General features: G+C 37.5%; 1 protein-coding gene across 4 annotated transcripts in view; it reads right to left on the bottom strand.

The window, feature by feature from the left end:
- tuft1b (tuftelin 1b) overlaps window positions 1–22,976 on the bottom strand; it is a 33,461-nt gene extending 10,485 nt beyond the window's left edge. For 2 of the 4 annotated variants that reach the window (XM_066674606.1, XM_066674609.1), the window contains exons 1-4: window positions 11,874–11,967; window positions 11,217–11,289; window positions 4,909–4,974; window positions 2,855–2,944 (exon numbers count right to left, since the gene is read on the bottom strand). In XM_066674606.1, the coding sequence (XP_066530703.1) occupies window positions 2,855–2,944; window positions 4,909–4,974; window positions 11,217–11,289; window positions 11,874–11,875 (231 nt within the window). In that variant the 5' untranslated portion in view covers window positions 11,876–11,967. Of the gene's footprint in view, window positions 1–2,854; window positions 2,945–4,908; window positions 4,975–11,216; window positions 11,290–11,873; window positions 11,968–12,306; window positions 12,412–22,888 lie in introns of those variants that run through there. The other 2 variants (XM_066674607.1, XM_066674608.1) reach the window with 2 other exon arrangements.

Here is a 22,976-nt window from a genome sequence, read left to right as displayed (position 1 = left end):
TTAGTAATTTTAAGAGATAAAATGAGAAAACAAGTTGTGGAGCAGACTGCATTTTGTGTGCTGAGCTAAATACAACTTTGACCAGAGCTGTTTCACAGAAATATAATGGGTGTGACTTTTCACAGAAGAGCAAGAAGTATGTGAGTGAGGTTATGTCGTTATGTCTCTTCACTCACACGCTGATTTGTACAGAAGTTTATGTGTAAGAAAGACAAGCACAGAGAGAATATCGTTCATAAAATATTCATAGTATATTGTCAGAAAGGCTGGTTTTGTTGATTTTGATGTCACATGACTCCAGCAAGTGTTGACAACTGACACCTGGATTTTGTGTGAACAGTGTCCATATAAATAACAACATCAGTTTATATCAGTTGTCAAAACTTTAGGTAGATGTCACAGAGGCTTATGAACATTGCCGTTCAGGAAAGTGTAACCAATTGTGTGCTTTTGTTTTTCAAAAAGAGAATTTCCTTGTTGGTTAAAAAATATCCTTTGTTTGAATATGCCCAAGGGCGGCCCGGTGGCGCAGCAGGTAGTGTCACTGTCACACAGCCAGGTGGAGGTCGTGGGTTCAAGTCCCACTCAAGGTGAATGTCTGTGAGGAGTTTGGTGTGTTCTCCCCGTGTCCATCTGGGTCCAAAAACACACATTGGTAGGTGGATTGGCGACTCAAAATGTCCCTAGGTGTAAGTGTGTGAGTGAATGTCTAGGGTGTGTTCCTGCCTTGCGCCCAGTGATTCCGGGTAGGCTCCGGACCCGACACTCAGAGGAAACCCACACAGACACATGGAGAACCCACCAAACTCCTCACTGACAGTTACCCAAAGAGGGGCTCAAACACAAAACTCCAAGACTCTGGAGCTGTGTGACAGCAACACTTCCTGCTGCACCACTGTGCAGCCCACAAAATACAAATAAAAAACAGAAAATCATAAATTGTAAAAGCACTGTGACATTAAGGTAAATGAAATCAGTATAAAGAAGGTAAGTAGGTGGTCAAGGCTGGTCAAGGAGTTTTTCACAGTTTCAAGGATGGAGGCAATGGAGGAAGCAATTTGTGGCGTAACATAAAGCACAAATTAGATAAGTTATTCAAGTATGTGTGAACATCAGGTGTTGAATGATATCCCACACATACCCACAAGACCACTTAAGACCACAAGAAGAGTGAAATGTCATATGAACCTGTATCCTACACATTAAAAAATACATTCATTCATTCATTATCTGTAACCGCTTATCCAGTCCAGGGTCACGGTGGGTCCAGAGCCTACCTGGAATCATTGGGCGTAAGGCGGGAATACACACTGGAGGGGGCGCCAGTCCTTCACAGGGCAACACAGACAGTCACACATTCACTCACACACTCACACCTACGGACACTTTTGAGTCGCCAATCCACCTACCAACGTGTGTTTTTGGACTGTGGGAGGAAACCGGAGCATCCGGAGGAAACCCACGCGGACACGGGGAGAACACACCAACTCCTCACAGACATTAAAAAATGTATAATAGATATAATATTATATGTATATCACAATATATTATTGTGTGAATAAAAATGAGTGAGTGAAGTTTTTTTGTGAACATCTTGCCCATAATTTGTTATGAAGAACAAGAAGATAAGGTCTGAATATTTCTGCTTGGTCTGAGTTCTCAGAACAGTTGTTTAGAACTACTGTCAGAACTACTGTTTAAAAATTCCAGTAGTAGTCCAGTTATTTGCTGTGATGTCAATTCGTAAATCACATAGCCAATAGCATCTCTATTATTTACAAAATTTACAAGTAAAAAGATTTCTTATCCATTCCGAATCCACCAAAATCACTACTGCTGTCCTGTGGTAAAATAACATTCCCTCAGCACCTCATGTAAAGTAATCCTGTCCAAATAGCACATTATAGAACACTGGTCAATGAAAACAGCTTGTTACTCTATTGTCAAAAGCAATATTGTGCTATGCGCAATAGAAATCTTTTGTCACAACTATCCAGAAACACAGTGAAATTCTCTGGGTTTGGGCTTCTCTAAAATTGATATATGGATTTAAGGGGCTACAGGTTCTCTAAACCAAAGGAGAAAATAACCTATCCAGACTGTGACCAGCATATAGTTCCAAAGCCAGAGTAGGGAATGTATTTGTGGACATAAAATAGGTAGCTTGCAATCTGTGAGGGCATCAGTAACACAAGATATAAACTTTTGAACCTTTTGAAATGGCAGATCACTATGGCCATGTAATCAGGGACTGAGATATAACTATTTTACCGAATTTGACTTTTAAAAAATACAAATAAAATTGCTTGTTTAAGGGAAAAAGACCAGCTGAAAATGTGCCAAGTAAAAACCACCATGTAAAATCTTTATTTGCATAAACCAAAGCAATTGTCAAATGTGGACCCTGAAAAAAAACAAGACAAAAGGAGCATATATTGCCCATTACAATCACTGGATATTACTCTAGTGGCCTGTCACATGGAAAATAATGTGAAACAAATCCAAACTTTTACCCTGACTCAGGTAAGCTGTGGCTGAGAAACAACTGGATTATAATGGAGAGGTGAGACCTCTCTGAAGCATTCGTTCCACTCTAACATTGATGACACATGATATTTTGGGTTAAATATTTTCTGTGGACAGGAGAGGTGTGGCCAAATACATTTTCTGTGCTGCAAGTGTTTTGCTGAGAAGGACATTATTAAATACTAAATGTAAACATTATAATGGAATTAAATTTTAAAGTACCTAAACGTATTCATAGTATTTTGTGCCACATTTAACATCTAACATGTTTTCGTTGTTTCAGCTGCAAGGTTTAGAATAAGGATGCTGAAAGTAACATATACTTTACCTGGTTTTCAGAGACAGACACATCCACATTGGTGTTAGAGACAGGTAATTCACTAATGGGTACGCTGATGTTGATGCCATTGCCTGGAAACTACAGAAACACATTTGCTTGAAGTAATCATTTAACATTTGTAAAGAGCCTAGGTGATTAGTGACTTCAGCTACTTAAAATTTCACAAACTGCTGACACAATTAAATACCCTTGAATTTGGAATGCACTTTAGACTTCAAGTGTCAACAAACGTCTTGGCATTTAGAGTGTACTATTTCAAGGGACTGTAACGGAGCTCTTTTATTGATTTTTGGGCAATTCTGATTTCAGTTAAATAAAATTACAAACTATTTAATTCATAAATTATTTGTATTATGTATGTAACTGCTTATACATTTCAGGGTTGTGGGAAAAATAGCAAAAAAAAAATAAATATTAAGACATACCCAGAATGCCCACTAAAATTTACATATAATATACATGTATTATAGCTTGCACCATTTGCATTAATTAAAAAATCAAGCTACAACCGAATATTGACCAATTCCAAACGGAAAAGCATCACTATCTGTCCACTGTATACATGCTAACTGTACATGAGAAATATGATCTGAATTGGCACAGAGAGAACGTATTTTGTTTTTTGAGAGATATTTTTGAATACATTTTTCAGCAGTGATCTTCTTTTGTATTATAGTTGGCTTACATAATATCTGATATGGCTGCCTCAGAACCAAGTGTCAGGAATATGTATATTACAAATAAATATTTCTAATTTCAGTTGACCAACTTGACTCTTCTTTTAGATTTTAGATTAGCAAATTTAGATTGTGTTGCCGGCAAAATTAGAGTAAATGTTCATTTAGTATTAACGTTTCATTGAACATTCCATAATAAACAGGCAAATTGTTAACAAGTGACTGTTTCATAATTGCATTTTAAAGAAGCATGTACCAGTGGATCAGTTTTTGTATCAAACATCAATCTCAGCACTTTGCACAACATCACACAAAATATTGTAAAACTCTCAAAAGAAAATTTCTCAATGCAAAATTGCAATGCATTTTAGTTTTTTTCACAATTTATCATGCATGCTACTTTGAACAAATTGTGGGAATCCAAAAATATCTCAGACTAAGTTGAATACATGTGTCCTTTGAATCCTCAGATGGCACTGAATGAGAAACCATCATGTTACCACAATAAATGTAGCCTTTTGGGCTTCAGAGTAATTCGGAAAACCAGTGTTATTAACATAACCCTCAGTTGCATCAAGAAATACAACCTGAAACATAATTATAAAAGGAGATAAACATTCACTGGTACTATGCAGAAATATTGCTGCTTTCTTTGAGCTTGAGCTCAAAGGCCAAAAAGACAGGAGAAATGGGTCTTGGTCATGTGGCTCAGTCCATGTTTCACCTTGTTCTCTGGACAAATGGACATATAGTAGTCCTCTGTACCAAATACAAAATCAGTGACAGGTGCAAAGCCATATCTGTCATGGTGTGTGGGTTCATCAGTGCCCACAGCATAAATGAATTGTATGTTTATGAGGGTAACATTGATGCAGAGTATTATAATTGGATTCTGGAGATTATGCTGCCATCAAGTCCACTGTTATTTCAGCAAAACCATTCAAGGCCTCATGATGCATGTACGTCAACTGTATGGCTTTGTAGAAACAACAATGCCTACAATACACATCTATCTGCCAGTGAAGATGTATGGTAAATTATGAAAAGGAAAGTCAGACAGTAGCAATATAGTAACTTGCAAATGATTGCAAAGATAATTTATCCTCAGTTCCTTGTGATATAACTGTGGTAAACGTGTCTGTCCCAAATGTATCTAAATGTTTTTGCTGGCACCAATATGTATAAATGTATAAAAAAAAGTGTCAGTGAAAACACTGGAAATCTTTTTTCTTTTATTTTGTCAGTTCAATAAACGTTCGGGGGAATTAACATTTAATGAATATTTTAATACTTGATTTCTGGGAATGGAGAATTTGCAGAAAAAAAAACATTTTAATTGCAAAATAATCAGAATAAATATTGTACCTTATTATTGTTGTTGTTATTTCTGGCTGCCATTTGTTCCCTGAGAGTCTTCAGACAATACCTCACCTAAAAGACAAAAACAATTAAAATTTTCTCTCATCAGCTTAGCTGCCACTTTTTCTGACTCTGTAAATACCTATTTTTAATGCTTCTTTACAAATTATCAGCAATGTTCTCTTAAATCAGGTGTACGGACAGAGATATTAAAACAATTTTTACTTCTGATCATTTTGAAATGGTCCCTAACTCCAAAACAGGCATGGGTGTTGTCACGCTGTTTCCATTTTGTGTGTTCCTACTCTGTTTTTGATCCTTTGTCTCGTCATGTCATGTTTTTCTCTTACCCATGAGGAATTACCCTTTCCTCATGATCATGTCTCCCTAGCCATGCCCCTTCCTCTCACATAACACACTTGTATTCTTGCTCTGGGCATGCCTGCCAAGAAGAGAATCAAATAACTTTTATTTTTAAATAGACCGTAATGTCAGCTTGTTTGAAGAAGTGCTGGTTGTCCCAGGACCCCTGTCTTGCAAATCCCTGGGTCCCCAGTCCTGTGAATGCCAAGGTCCCCAAGCGCTGAGAATCTCTGCCCCGAGTGATGAGACAACGTGCAGCTCCGCCCTGTGTGCCACAGTGTTGAACTCCACCAGGTGTCCCACGCTGGTTCCTGCAGCTAGTGATGTTTGATACCACTGATTTCCTTTTCAATCGGATATGGAGTAAAATTCAGTCTGGTATCTGCAATACTGATCCAATACCAATACATTGTGCAAATACAACGAATGTCTCTGGTAAATCTAAAAAGTATTGTATTTCATATCATAGCTTCATAAAAATACAAGACATCAAAGTATTTTTTATTTATTTTTACTCTGAAGTATATTGAGATAGCATCTCATTATATTGTTGCTCTTTGGGGAATTATCTTCAAATGATATAAAATCACATGGCAATACAAATGATGGAGCTATTCTGCATTCGGAGTGCTTAATCTTATTTAGATTCAACTATGTACAAACCGGATTCCAAAAAAGTTGGGACACTAAACAAATTGTGAATAAAAACTGAATGCAATGATGTGGAGATGGTAAATGTCAATATTTTATTCGTAATAGAACATAGATGACAGATCAAAAGTTTAATCTGAGTAAATGTAACATTTTAAAGGAAAAATATGTTGGGGAAAAAAGTTGGGACAAGTAGCAATAAGTGGCTGGAAAAAGGAAATTGAGCATATAACAAACAGCTGGAAGACCAATTAAAACTAATCAGGTCAACTGACAAAATGATTGGGTATAAAAAGAGCTTCTCAGAGTGTCAGTGTCTCTCTGAAGCCGAGATGGTAAGAAGATCACCAATTCCACCATTGTTGTGCAGAAAGATAGTGCAGCAATACCAGAATGGTGTTACCCAGCGTAAAATAAAAAAAGACTTTTAAGTTATCATCATCAACCATGCATAACATCATCAAAAGATTCAGAGAATCTGGAACAATTGCTGTGCGTAAGGGTCAAGGCCGTAAAACTCTACTGGATGCTCATGATCTCCGGGCCCTTAAACGTCACTGAACCTCAAACAGGAATGCCACTGTCAAGGAAATAACAGAATGGGCTCAGGAATACTTCCAGAAAGCATTGTCAGTGAACACAATCCACTGTGCCATCCGCCGTTGCCAGCTGAAACTCTGTAGTGCAAAGAGGAAGCCATTTCTAAGCGATCTCCACAAGCTCAGATGTTTGCACTGGGCCAGGGGTCTTTTAAAATGGAGTGTGGCAAAATAGAAGACTCTTCTGTGGTCAGATGAGGCACGATTTGAAGTTATTTATGGAACACTGGGATGCCATGTCATCCGGACCAGAGAGGACAGGGATAACCCAAGTTGTTATCAACACTCCGTTCAGAAGCCTGCATCACTGATGGGATGGGGTTGCATGAGTGCTTGTGGCATGGGCAGCTTGCATGTCTGGAAAGGCACCATTAATGCAGAGAACTATGTTCTAGTGATGTGTCGGTCGCGAACGAACCGGTTCAAAGGGCCGGCTCTTGTAAGTGAACGATGAGAGCCGGTTCCAGTCTAAGACCGAGCCATTTTTTTCTAAGGCTTGTCATTCAACCAATCAGAGAACAACTAGCAAGCTCCAACCCTCCAAGCTGAGACATTTGGTTTTCCTGAATGCCAATCTGCCTTCCAAAAAATAGTTGAAGAAAATGTTAAATCAGTTAAATGTTTGTTGATAGTTGTGGTTGTTTTAATCACTACCGTTGAATGCTGCTGTTTTGCACTTTGCAGAGTATTTGTTTATTTTATTACCCATAAATGGATGATTATTTAATTTAATAAGCTATTGTAATACCTAACTTTTGGGTTCCATTGGCTATATTTCAGAATTTACAAGTGATTTTTTATTAAGGTGTTTAAATAAAAATCCAGTTATTTATACAATTGAATGTGTGAGCGCAATCAGTGAGTTATTACAAGACACAAAAACAATTGGCCATTGCAACACTATTTATTATTTTTAATATTGAACAAAAATATTTTGTCCATATAGTCATGTAAAATGTAGATAATATTGTTCTGTACCAGTGGAAATAAGTGGTAAAACAAAGAGTCATTGAGGAGCCGAAAGAGCCAGAGCCGGCTCCCCAAAAAGAGCCGAAATTACCATCACAGGCTCTAGAACAACATATGCTCCCATCTAGACGTCATCTCTTTCAAGGAAGACCCTGCATTTTTCAACAAGATAATGCCAGACCATATTCTCCAGCAATCACAACATCATGGCTATGTAAGAGAAGGATCCGGGTACTGAAATGGCCAGCCTGAAGTCCAGATCTTTCACCTATAGAGAACATTTGGGGCATCATAAAGAGAAAGGTGCGACAAAGAAGGCCCAAGACTATTGAACAGTTAGAGGCTGGTATTAGACATGAATGGGAGAGCATTCCTATTTCTAAACTTGAGAAACTGATCTCCTCTGTCCCCAGACGTCTGTTGATTGTTGTAAGAAGAAGGGGGGATGCCACACAGTGGTAAAAAATGGCCTTGTCCCAACTTTTTGGGGATTTGTTGATTCTATGAAATTTTGAAACAACATATTTTTCCCTTAAAATGATACATTCTCTCAGTTTAAACTTTTAAAACTTCTGTGATTTGTTCTATTCCGAATAAAATATTAGATGTTGGCACCTCCACATTGCATTAAGTTTTTATTCACAATTTGTTTAGTGTCCCAACTTTTTTGGAATCCAGTTTGTATGTAGTCTCTCCAAATAACCTACAATAAGGGAATACAAACATTTGCTGTTATAATGCTGGTATAATGCTCAAATTGTCACAATAATTGCACAGGTTTGTCAATACGTACATTTTAAAATATTCATTTGACAGTTAAAGCAAATTACACTGATTGTAAATAAGTGGGGCATGGTGTCGCAGTCACAGCTCCAGGGACATGTCTGTGTGGAGCTTGGTGTGTTCTCTGTGTCCACGTGGGATTCCTCCCAAGGTCCAAAACCATGTTGGTAGGTGGATTGGCGACTCAAAGTATAGGTGTGAGGGAACTGGTGCCCCCTCCAGGGTGTTGTCCTGCCTTGTGCCCAATGATTCTGGGTAGGCTTTTTTGCCTATGTGAGATTATCTCAGTGATATATATTACTCCAACTTGTTATCATGTAGCTATTTGTTAAAGCATGTGTATTTTTTGTTAACTGTATCATAACCTTATTTATTCATTTGAACAACAGCAACAGTGTTTAGCTCCGTTTTAAGCTCCATGTTTTCTCCCTCTGTACCTGGATAGTGCCTGCCTGCAGCTCCGAAGGTACGGGCAGCTGAACACCTCAAAAGTTGGTCAAAATCGACGTACTCAGTTTAACTGTGCAGTGTGGATCAACCAGACACGCCACCAGCTGGACAACGCAGCGCATCCCAGTGAACAAGTGTGGCGCGACGAGGAACAATGGGCCACTTGGAAAGGAACAATGAGCCGGGTAGCGTCACCCTGTGATTCGTTTGGAGTATTTTAAATATTCTGGAAATATTACTTAAAAATTAAATACAGATCTAAGCTACTTGATTAAGCACAAGAGCACCAGTCCCATTACTAGAATATGCATGTCTATGATGCATATATGCATCCTTCAAAGTTTTATGATGACATGGCCTTTGTTTTTGTCCAGATGATGATACTTGGACAGAGGCTTGATAAATTACTAAATTATATGGTGCTCAAACGTTTATGCGTATACTAGCAATGCTACAGCTGGTAAACACATTCTGAACCCCCCCCCTCTCTGTGTGTGTGTGTGTGTGTTTATGTTTGTGTGTTTTCTAGGAATGAGAAACTAGTGAAAGAGCTGGCCATGCAGAATGAAAAAATCCATCACCTACATGACATGCTAACAAAGAGTTAAGAAATATGCCTGCTTGTTTGTGATTTGAGTGGAAAAGATTAAATGCAGTACTAAGCAATATTTAAATATTGTAAATCTAATGATACACCTCATATGAAACAATGTGTTCAACGTATACCATACATTTCCAAAGATTTAGTGTTACTTTGTTTTTTATTTTGTTTCATTCTCTCGCGTCTTCACACAGCTTTTGTATAAACGGCGCTTCATATCTGTCTACAGACTGATTGACTGACTGACTGAGCAGCGCATTGGGCACTTACCCAGGCGGAAGAAAAAGTATTTTGATTTCAGAATCAATTTCAGGGCATAAACATCTGATATTGGAGGTATCAATATTTCAGAATCAATCTGCACATCACTACCTGCAGTACCCTCAGCATTCCAAACATCACCTCCAAGCCAAGCTTGTCCCAAGAATCACTGCGTTGAGCAGCTCTGCCCTTAGTTCCTGCTTTAATGGACGTCACCTCTGATTCCTCTGGTCCTCAGAAAGTCGCCTCAGATCCCTCTCTTCCTGTGGATGTCATCGCAGGGCCCCCTGATTCTGAGGCTGTTGCCATAAATCCCCCTGTTCCCATGCCAACGGCTCCCGCTCCTCTCACTCCAGTGATCGCAGCGCTTTCGTCCACTTCTGTTCCTGTGCCGGCAGGGACCTCCACTGCTCCTGTTATAGTGCTGGCGGTGACCCTTGGTGCTTCTGTTCCTGTGCCGGCAACAAAGCCCACAGCTACTGCTCCAGTGATTGCAACACCAGCCCCTGCTATCCCAGTTAATGTTATGGTCCCTGTGGCTTTGCCCAGTCCAGTCCCAGCTCCATTCCAGTCCCGTATCTGATCCCGTTTCCTCTCCTGCTGCGACTTTTGTTTTGTCTCATGTCTTTGCTCCCATCCTGTCTAGTCCTTTCCAGTCCCTATTCCAGTCCAGTGTCTTGTCTCCAGTTTGTATGACTGTCATATTCAGGTTTATTGATTCCTTTTGTTAGCTTTTGATTTTCCTTTTTTAGTCTGTTTGTTTATCCAGTTATTGCTAAATGTCCTTGTTTGTTAGTTTTTCAGGATTTGTGACTTTATGCTCCTGTCTTCTCAAAGTCTATGTTTGTTTTAGCCTTTGTTCCAGAGTTTCTTGGTCTTTATCTGTAACTGTTTCTGCATTGGTCTGTCTGTTTGTCTCTAGGGCTTATTTGGTTAGAGTCCAGTGTTTGTCTCTTGGTTAATCTTTGTTTTAGTTTTAACATTTATGTCTTTGGTTAGTCTCTGTCTCTGTTCATGCTCTTTTCCTGCCTTGGCCTAGTTATTTTGATTTAGTCCTATTTTTCCCATTTCTGTAGATTGCCTTCTGATGTATTTTTGTGTGGTTCCTGGGCGGCATGGTGGCGCAGCAGGTAGTGTCACACAGCTCCAGGGGCCTGGAGGTTGTTGGTTCGATTCTCGCTCCGGGTGACTGTCTGTAAGGAGTTGGTGTGTTGTCCGCGTGGGTTTTCCTCCGGGTCCTCCGGTTTCCTCCCATGGTCCAAAAACACACGTTGCTGGGTGGATTGGCGACTCAAAAGTGTCCGTGTGTGTGAGTGAATGTATGTGTGTGTCTGTGTTGCCCCCTCCAGGGTGTATTCCCGCCTTGCGCCCAATGATTCCAGGTAGGCTCTGGACCCACCGCGACCCAGAACTGGATAAGCGGTTACAGATAATGAATGATGTATGGGTCCTGAAACCATACTGTATTGATTTAACTCTTTACTGCGGTTATCTCACATGTTTACGCCAATAACAGGACTCGGTTACTGCAACTAGCTTAGTAGATGTGACGCATTTCCAGAACTGGTAAGGGCTTGTTAAAACATTCAAGCAGGTCCATAATCTCCCTTATGAAAATAAATGTAAGTCATATTGACCTCCTGTATTTGTGACACCTCATCTGTCAACATTTCCACACTTTGTTGCTCCTGATAGCCTGCCTTGACACACCTACAGCAAAGAAAACAAAGTAAATCACACATATGTACATGATTCAACTTCAAACAAACAAATAAGTTCCTGTTAAAACTGATTTTGTTCACCAATCTATTTCATAGACTTTTTCCTTATAATACAAAATGTGCCAATAATTTTGCAGGGCACCCCCCATTATAATTAGCTAAGAAGAGCAAAGATGGAGAATATACAATACACAATAGTGTATATTGTACTTTGACCATACTGAATATATTGCAAAACCAAAATACCGCTAACAGAATTTACTGGAATGTATTTTTCATATATTACATTACTGTAAGATTAGTTTCACCATATTTGACTGGCTATATTGCAGGCCTACCTTGTGAACATGACACTGAAAATAAATGTCAAACGTAAACCAAAAATTGTTTCACCAGCCAAAATTAACACCACCAGTATATTTCAACACTTGAAGCACAATCACATCACCAAATATGAACAGGGCATATCTCACCAACATTAGAAAAAAGTACTTGAGCATATTTACAGTACAAATGAAAAATGAAAAATTGGAACTTTGAATCAGAGGGACTATAGCAAAAAATTCAGCTCACATCTCTGATTCTAACAAGCTGAACTTTATCTGTTTGGCTGCCCCTGCTATCAGTGGCCTTGGCTGCTGATAGTCTCAACTCCTCCAGAAGGAACGGTCGTCATGGAGATCTGCTGCACCTCCCCTGTCTGAGCTGGGGCTCAAGGACACGTGACCACTACTACATCTGGACATTTTCACGAACTGAACCTGGTCCCCCCCTTTCCCCGTTGAACACGCCTCCTACTGCTTTTTGTCTACGTCACTGAAACTATTTGTGTGTACTGCTTTGTGTGCTAAAGGTGTTGTTTTTTTCAAGATCACACACTGTGCTTCTTAGGCACAGTCTGGGACCTTCATTTTTTTACCACCACTTCCCCAATGTTAATCTAGCTGTTTCTTCTAACTGTACGATGGCGCGGGTAACCTGCTGCGGTCGCGTCTGTTGCACTCACCTAACCCCTGTTTATGTGAGTGTACAGACGGAAGGAGAGCCAGCTGTAGCCGAGATGTTACTGTGCTGTCCCCTTTTGTCCCGTCACAGTAATACCGGAAGTATGTCACAGCGGCTACTGTGCCGGTACACCCAGCGGCACAGCGGCTATTGTTCCGGTACACCCAGCAGAACAGCGGCTACTGTTCCGGTACACCCAGCGGCACAGCTGCTCCTGTGCCTGTACACACTGCAGAACAGCGTCTCCTGTCCTGGTACACACGGCAGAACAGAAACTGCTGTGCATATAGCGTCTTATGTTTATTCATTCATTTGTTGTCTGTAACCGCTTGTCCAGTTCAGGGTCGTGGTTGGTCCGGAGTCTACTCGTAATCAATGGGCCCAAGGCAGGAGCACACCCTGGAGGGGCGCCAGTCCTTTGCACGGCGAATGTCAATATTATACAAATTATATTTTTTTATGCAATGTAAATTGGAGTTGTTTATGGTGACATTTATAATAGACAGACACTACCATGCAGCTGACTTTCTGCACTGTATCCTTGTGTTTTCCTGCTCTACTCACTTTTTATCTCAAGATTATTAACTAACAATATACATTTAGCTCAGGTGGGAAAACCAAACTAGAGCAGTATGGATTTCTCTGTTTAAACATATAATTTAAGCCTAAAATTAAGATTATACAGTTGAAGAACAGCTGAATATTCCTCATGGACAATGTTAAAGTTATCTGGCTAAATGAGTAATCCTGTTTTGTTAAATACCCACAGGGCTTGGAGTTATGTAAAATTAGTGACATTAATTTTGGCTGTTAAAATGTAATTCTGACTTATGATTAATGTGTGTTAATAATCATCAGATTAAAACATAATAAAACATCAGAAAATTTTAGAACTACAAGCTATTTATTTAACATTGTTAAATTGTTTATATAACATATTTATAAGCCAATCTAAGAAATAAGGAATAAATATACATATTACAAAAAGTAACAAAACTTGAATAACCTTTTACAATAAAGCTTATGTATCAAGCAGCCTTTGTCATTCTTATTCAAATAATGACACCTGGAGTAGCAAGAGACACCTCTCCTTGGTATTGATGGAAGCCTTCATGCTTGTTCAATATTTCAAGAGTCACCTGCAGTGGTAGTAAATATAAAATTAATAGCGGTTAATAATAAAATTTAGCAGTATTTTATCCCATTGTTGTTAATCTACCAATTCTATTGTAATGAATCATACTGTAGTCTTATTGAATTCCCTACCTCTGGCAGCATAACATCTAGAATAAAGTCAACACTTCTAAGGTCCTTCTTGTCCAAGCCTAAAGCAGTGTGGATTATTTTATACATCTCATCAATCTGGAAAAAATATACAAATAAATATGTACAAACAGTACTTTAAATTGTACAAGATTTATTGTGGAAATATGGAGAAGAGCAAAAGTAAGAAAACCTAAAATGTCTCACCCGTTCTGTACTAAATTTAGATAGTCTAGGTCTAAGTATGGTCCGGAGCTTCATACATTTGTTGGGATGGCTCCACAGGAACATTCGCCCTGACTTCTTTTTGCCACTGAATAGTTGTCTGTGTAACTCCTATTGAAAGTATAATTGTATGATTAGCAAAAGACTGATGTGCATGCATTTCTTGAATCTATACTATCCACTCTTCTATGGAGATTTTACAAACTGTCTGCACACAACTGAACACCTGGGTGCATGTTTAATTAACTGAATTAAAGGAACACTGGGTATGATTAGGTATTTTTGCTCCTGGACTTTTGCTCTTTATGCACTCAGATATTCCTCAAGCATAACTGAACAGAACTGTACATAAAAGGCACAGCAGTAAATTAAAAAGAAGAAAAATAAATTTTATTTATTAGAAAACAGAAGAATTACCTGGATTTCTTCATCACTGATTAAGCCTCTCAAACCCTTCTCTTTCAGGACTGAGAGGAGACTGGAAGTTTTTTTTTTTTTTTGTGTCTAGGCTTGCTATTTTTGCTGTAATCAATATTTTGAAATTTACCTGCCAAAATATTTTCTCTGATGTGTAGGCTATTCCAATAAGTAAAAAAGAGAAGACAAAATATTGAAATTATAAAATAGAAAAATGTTACCTAGTACATTTTTTATAGAAAATGCACTTTTCATGTCTACAGGAATATAAAGTGTTGAACATTGGATAATTTGGACCATGGATGATTTTCGTGGTAATTGGTCACGCCATGTACAAGAAAAATCACAACACTTTAACACACAAACACTGTGTACCGGCACAGGAGCCGCTGTTCTGCTGTGTGTACCGGCACAGTAGCCGCTGTGACATACTTCCGGTATTACTGTGACGGGACAAAAGGGTACAGCACAGTAACATCTCGGCTACAGCTCCTGCTGGAGGGAAGCTAATTTCGCTGCAATGTTGTACTTGTATAACTTTGTATGTGACAATAAAGATCTATCTATCTATCTATCTATCTATCTATCTATCTACAAGCCTTGTAAGTAAAATATGACACCATAAAATAATTGTTCATTAATTATAACTGAGGAAATGTTTAATCAATCATGATATTAATTTGTAGTCATATAACCCAGTACTATTTGTCACAATGACATTATTTTGTTTAAGTGTGGGTTTTGTCTGAGCACCTTCACTAAACACTGTATTTGATGTGCTATTTGAATACCAAACATCTACAACTTTTAAACAACTTTTAAATTAATCCAGGGGAAGCCCAAGCTATGATGCAGCATAGGTTGGTTAAGAAAATTAAATATGTAGACAACTATGGTTTCAAAGAAAGGTCCATCTATATAGATGGAAAATACATAATAGCTTTTTTTAAAGAATTGATGCTTAGAATACTACATATGTAAACATAATATCTTATAAATGTATTATTTTCTTTTTTTAACACATATTCATATAAATGTATACTTGCAATATTCTATTTTTATATTGGGGCATGCCTGATGCCTTCAAAGCTGGCACAAATGTTTGAATAATTTAAATTATGGTCACTTATTTTATCGCACTGCATCTCAACTTTTATTCCACTTTGTATTTTTCAGGGTTGCAGCAAAAGTAGAAGAGGTCCAGGCATTGTAAACAAGACTGCAAAATACTTGACCGGCTCCACTATAGGGTAGGTTCTCACACCCTGAGGATGCCTTCTTTTTCCAGGAGATAAACATGCCAGTACATATTCAAATGCATCACACTGAGCTGCAAACCACTCAACTGCATGCTAGAGGAATATGTACAAAGAAGATAGAATGACAGCATCATCCACAAAAAGCACAGATGCCACCTCCTGAGTCACCTTACAGAAGCCTTCTTTTACCAATGTATGTCTTGACACCACATCCATGAATGTCTCAAACACAAGTAGAGATAAGGCTTACCTCTGTCCAACGCCCACACTTACCAACATGTGAAAAACCACAGTTAATGCTGTTACACACTGATTGTATGATTGTGGTTGTTTTGGTGATTTATTTTTAATTTAAGCATGTTATCTATAGAAGGACTGGCGTCCCCTTCAGGGTGTATTCCTGCCTTGCGCCCGATGATTCCAGGTAGGCTCTGGACCCCCCGCGACCCTAAATTGGATAAGCGGTTACAGATAATAGATGGATGGATGGATGGATGTTATCTATAACAGATATCTTGCACACCAAACCGTTTTTGTAGCTGTAAGATGTGAGATAAATGTCTTTAGTAGGACAGTCTGGCCATCTCCCATTGTTTCCAACTTCTGTCATCAGATGTGTGAAACCAAAAACAAGGATTGTTAAAATCTGGTTGGATGCCACCGACACAACCAGTTTCAGCTCACAAACTAGAGTGTATTTGCTGCCCTGACTCTCGATTTAAAATTTACATTTATATAATCTCTCATTTGGATCACATCAACATGTGTATAATAAAGTGACAACATACAAACTAATAAAAAAAATCTAATAAGAAGCCCTGGATGCACAAGGCAATTAATACAGCCTTCAGGTCAAGACACTGGGAGGCTTAAAAGCTCAGTGAATTTAGCTACACCTATGCTCTCTTTGACTGGGAAAATAATATGGCCATACTTAAGGCAGAACTACCACTGGAAGAGAAGCCACTGACACTTTTCACCACAGGTGTTTGCTCCAACTTGAGCAAGGTCAACTCTCAAAAAGCAGCTGATATATGTTTTCACAGATATTTGCAAACAACTACTGTGCCCTTGAGAAACATTCTACCACAACAGCCCTGAATCTTTTGTCCTGTTGCACTCACCAAGTGCTCACTGCTAAGTGATTTAATATCAAGGTTCGTTCATAAAAATTAAATTCTGCCTACTACATTGGACCCATATCAATGTGCCTACTGGCACCATAGTTCAGCAGTGTGTGCCAATTCTACCACGATTCATTTTGTCTTGACCCACCTAAACAATCACAACTCATATGTCAGAATGCTGTTCACTGACTCAGTTTAGTTCATGTCATTCCATACAGTCAGGGCCTGGCCAGAGATGACAAAGAAATGGCATACAGAGATTGAGTTCAGCACCAGTGCTTACCACCCAGAAAACCAAGGAAATCTTTGTGGAATTCAGGGAAAATATGAGCCATCCACACACCCACATCGACAGAAATCACGATACCCAGCTAAGCTCCACTGAGAGCATTTTTCACAAACACTTTGACAGTGCAAAAACATAATGAATTGTTTCCTATCCTAATAATTCACATGCGTTTCTGCAACAGTAGGCTCAGGAAGAGTTTCTTCCCTGAGATTCTGCAACAACTGAACTCCAAACCTCCATCCTATTAGTACCATTTCACACATTAATGCACTGTATACCATATTTTAACCTGAACATGTGATTTGCACCACTCATACTTTGCACAATTTCTTACTGTACATATAACCTCTATGTTAGGCTTACCCTCTGTACCCACAACAGAAAATGGCTTTGTAAGATTTTAGACAATGACTAGACCTCCAAATGTTGAAAAGCATGAACTAAGATGAGGATATTGCTCTATTACTGCTCCATAGGTGGGTAATATTGACTTATATTTGCTGTAAATGGAGCTGACTCTAAATTCAGTGCAGTGCTAACTGCATGAAAGTAAACACAGACACAAAGTGCTGCAAAACTAAACCACTCAAGTTACAAATGAGTTTCTGTGGTATTTCAAACAGTGAATAAAAACTTAAATTTCAGCCATATACAACAACAGTCATTTTTTCCCTCAAACATATGTTTCCACTTTAGATGATGTAGAGCTTTTGAACATAAACAAACCACAGAACAGTATTTCCCCACAATCATAAATGTTCTTTTTAAATACTTAATTATGTAGTATATGTATATTGTAACATTCCAGTGCCCACCATTGTACAGATTCAAATATGTATGTCAACCTTTAAGCTGCATATGTAAATGACAGACATATAATCTTTGGAATGCCAAACCATCCTCCCAATAAATAAATCATAAATATCTTAAATGTGTTGTGACTCTTCTTATAGGTCTACACATATGCAACAGCAATCATTCGCATTACGTAAAGACAACATATATAAATACAATTATCAAAAATTATCAATAGAAAAAACATATGCAATGTCAAATATATGCAATTCAACTTTGTAAAGAGTTATAGTGTACATATCTCTATTCAATCATTTGTCATATCCAGAAAGGGTCATGAATGAAACATCCAGTTGAATCCAATGAATAATCCAGACACAGAAAACCAATAAAGAAGCAGGCTGTGGCATGAGTAACCAAGCTAAACAGGTGTGTACTGACGTGTAAGTGTAGCAGAATGTTGGTACAACAAATTAATCACTAGAGAATCCACCATCCTGGAAACACTCTTACCACATTATTCAAATATATATGATAAATGCATTTAAGATTATAGGAAATAGTGTTTGGAATTTCAGTTGGTTATTTTCTTGATTACAAAGCATTGATACTGTACAAAGACACATAATTATTTGCTGCGCAAGCATATGCTTGCACGTACCTTTATTCAGATATGCCGCCATATCAGGACATGTGGGTGCATGTGTGTGTAATTGCTGGTATATTATGAGGTCAAGAAAAAACATCAAAGCTATCATGTGACAATTAGAATGTAGATTTACTTTAGTTCTCTCAGATCTAAAGTAAAAAAAAATAACAGCCCTGGGATGTTTTCACACATCCGCACTCTCTCTCACACAAACAAGATATTGGATAATTAAAGGTTAGTCAAGTAAAATAAATTTTTTATTTGGTGGTATGAATTAATGTTGTGTGTAGTACTGACTAACTATCAGCTTTTGCTGACTTATTCAAAGAAAATATATAACTTCTGACTTGTGCTACATCACACTGGAGGGCAGTAGTTAATTCCGTGTGTTTATTTGAGTTTGACATGTGTCATTATCCATAAAATGGACAATGATTGTAGATACTAAGGAGTTGTTCCTAATCCAGTGATCATTTCGTGTAAATGTTTAATACAAAAATAAAAAAGTGTACAAAAAAAGCACTGCAGAGAACCCCTTATGAATAATTTTGTTAAAAATGAGTGAGCATGCGAGTGAACACATTCACACATAAACCCTCAATAATAGTGTGGCCACACCCAAAGCCTTCACACAGACACAATGTTCCATTCCACTGCATGACACACCCTTTTCGCCTCCTGCTTTTTCTAGCTCTCATGCACTTGTCATTATTCCCTTTCAACAGTGATGCAATCAAATCTTGCTTGAGGACGAACTGCTTTGGTTACTCAGAAATGCTTGAAGATGATCCAAGTGTGAATTGAAATACAAAATGACTCGGAATAATGTGTTTACATTGGCATAAATCTTAGTTTAGTTACAGAGAGGGATGGATACCATTAAATTTATATTTATATTTGTATAAACAGTATCATGTTTAATACTGAACCTACCACAATTTTAAATGCTGATAGGCTTTCAAGGAAAACTGGGGTCAGGACATTACTCCAAAAATGATTGGAGGATAAGGTGGCAGAGGTGACAAACCTTAAAACATAATTAAATTATTATATAAGAAGTGTATAGATGTACATTTTAAAAGTATTTCTTCTTCTAAGGAATTTCCTTGGTTTAGATTTTTGGTTTGTAATTTAAGGTCAACAACCCTAATGACAACAGTCTATATGATTAATAGAACTCACTGAAACAGCCAAGAACATGTACAGTCACACAGTACACAAAAATATAATATATGTTTAAAAGGGGTTAGCAGAGAGAATATACTTCTGGCTTCATTTCTCTACCTGTCTGTACAATAGCCTCCTTTTACTATATCTCCAGGCCTGGGAGAAACATAACCTACTTCAACTAGTCACTTCAGAGCACTAGTCACTTCAGAGCAAAGAAACTTCAGCCAGCACTCCCATAAGCCCCCTCAGGGCCAAGGGTCATGTTAAGGCCTGGAATATTATGTTAGAAAAATCTATACTAGAGGCTTTATTATTGTACTGAATGAGTTGTCTGAACATCATGAGGTTTATGACATTAAATTGGCATGTATTAGCACTCACTGCGACCCTGAAATGGATTAAGCGGCAAAGATGATGATGATGATGATGATGATGTATTAGCACTATGAAACCTTTTGTTTATCAAAGATTGTCAGCACACTGACAAAATAGCATTGAAAACATTGACAAAATAGCAATGGAAAGCAATTCAGAAATAAAAGCAGAGTATGCTTTTATTGTAACTCCAATGTAGTTTCATCTGCTCTTTGTTTCTTGTTTTGCTCCAGTGCAAGAGTGAGAGATGCCCCTTTTGATAATCTCAAAATTTCTTCATCTTATTCTGAGGAAGTGTTTTAATTACAACTGTTGCCTCAGCTTGCTCACTTGGGGCTAGGACACAGTTATGCTCAGTGCATGGTTACTGAAGCTTTACACAGTGCCAGACACTAGGTGCCAGTATCACACAAAATCCTTATAATGGAATCAGAAAAACAGTACAGTATGCCAATTTAAATGCGACTGTAATAAGTAAATTGTAATTGTAATAAGTAAAAATTTTTCCTGTTTTATTCTCTGAATTTATGACCTGGTGGTTTCTCTTTACCAAAGTCTTGGTTACACAAAATGGCTTTTAAACTTGCAGCAGATTACAAATAGCCTGGGTGTCTCACACTTTGTAAATTATTATTGCTATGTTTTATGGCAACAGAAAATGGTCTATCACATACTAAACGCTTGGGGATAGAACACTGCACAACTTCAACCTGCTGCTAAAGTGAACATAACATGCATAATCTAGCAAGGTTTTTCAATATTCATTTGCTGTTGACAATACCTATTCAAACATGAGTCAGTGACCAGTAATCACTAGACATTTATTTATACACAAATATGGACGTAATCTAGTAATCCAAAGTCATATTTGATATACACTGACTGGTCTGAAATTCAGCTCAGATTGTGTCCCTCACAGACTACACGTTTCCCTCCAACTGGCCAAAATGCTTGAAAAATGACAAAACATAACATTTGTTGACATTTAGGTTGATTAGCACAATAATCACCAGCATAAGCAAAAGTACAAAAACAAAATTATTAGTTAATTAATAATAATAATAATAATAATAATAATAATAATAATAATAATAATAATAACACATAGTTATTTATAGTTAACTAGTTATTTATTAGTTACTTTTTTTACTAATAGTTTTTATATTACGCTTTACCAATGTATAACAATTTACAGAACATTTCAGAACACACACTGAATGTTGAAGTCTTTGATCTGCAAACATAGTGTCACAGTAGAGCACGTATTTAATTCAATTCTATCCTCAAACAGCAGTTATCAATCATTAATTAGACATTATAGACGCGCTTAATGCTCACTAGTTATGGAAAATCTACTGGCACCTTAATACCTGCAAAGCAGCCATCATGCCATGTGGTTAGCCCATTCATTCAGCACATCTTATTCATAAAAAAAAAGAAGACTTGTTCTAACAAGTGAAGAAAAACAATTTGGATGTTTCAACAATGTTAGGCAAAACAAAAAAAATCCCCAATGAAGAGATCCTGAAACGAATGCAACTGACAAGCCAGATATATAAGTTAATGCTACATTTTACTCCAAATATCTGATATATTTACGGTGAGTAAATTTCCATTTAAAAAAAAAGGCAACGAATGACTTGAGTTAATTGCGTACACATATGCATATAGACAAAAAGAGCAAAAAGAAGTTCAATTTGTGATTAAATATATTTAAATTATTATACAACATTGCCAATAAGCCCAAACATATTCAGATTTAAATGTAATGTGTCTTATGGTAAACAATGTTAAATCTGAAAAACAAACTGTGCCGTAGAATGCTCTGTGACTTCTTCTCCACCTCCATACATTTAGACAAATTGGTTATCTCAAAACTATTCTAAAACACTGCCTCATGCATCAGGCAACACATGTGCAATCATTTTTGTATAATAACATTTTGTGATGTAGCATAAAATTGCCTGGACACTTTCTGCCTACCACAACAGCTATAAACTCTTGTTATGTCTCTGTAACTGCACATTTCACAACAAACCTCTTTGTTTATTCCATATTCCACATTTGAACGTAGAATAAAAATTTAAATTTTCGCTCCAGGTTCAGGGTGTCTTCCTGCATAGAACCCAATGATTTTGGGTAGGCTCCAGACCCATAGGTACCATGAAAATGATAAAGGAGTTATAATAAATCAGCGGAATTCGGTTTGGAATTACTAAAAAATTTAACTCCATTCTAAGCAGCAAAACTACTGCTTCTCAAGCCCTGTAGACACTAGATGCAAATGCGCAAACATTCCATACCATTTTCCTCTGTGGATATCCCAGCGCTGACATCACAACCTTTAATTGCATTTTACCCTAGTCATCTCTGCAAATGTTTCTCACCAGTAAAGGATCAATAGATTAATACAACTAAAAGCATCAAGTGAGTCAGCAACTTGAAAAAGCAGAGACAAAACATGTCAATACAGAATCCATTTCCTGTTCCTTGGTGGTGGTATTTTAATAAAACAATTATTCTGTAATCTGTGTGATTACTGAGTTCATTTTGCTATTGTAATGAACACATTAAACAACTTAAGGCCATATATACATTTTAGCAAAGCATCTAGCAACATTTGTTTTAAAATAACCTCAAAGCAAAGCAAGAATATTTAATGCAGATAATAACGCAACAAAACATACAGCCAATGAATCATAATCGTTAATACTTTTTATTTCTCTGATGGGCATATCATGATTAAATATCAACGAAAAAGCAAAACCCGTAAGCTTTTTAAGTTACACCATTTGGAATATGTGGCAATAATATATTTTGATTTGCAACAATAATGTTAGTCTCTTTCACTGATGTTCCCACTGTTCCAAAGCTTCTAGACAAAACGTCTTTGCCAAATATACAACACATGCCTATTTAGTGATGCAAAAACAAGCCAGTATGAAATAAAATAAAATAAATACAAATAAAATAACACGTCTCATATACACACACACCGAGAAATTCCTCCTTACCTTAGAGTAGACACACAAAACACTGCTTACAAATCATGTGCTGCGTGTTTTCGTTTGAGTCAGAATGAGAAAGGAATGCTGAAATGCC

Source organism: Hoplias malabaricus, chromosome 6, assembly GCF_029633855.1.
Source record: "Hoplias malabaricus isolate fHopMal1 chromosome 6, fHopMal1.hap1, whole genome shotgun sequence".
Taxonomy (NCBI): domain Eukaryota; kingdom Metazoa; phylum Chordata; class Actinopteri; order Characiformes; family Erythrinidae; genus Hoplias; species Hoplias malabaricus.
The sequence above is the reverse complement of the archived record's forward strand: the minus strand, read 5'-3'. Positions and strand labels throughout refer to the sequence as shown.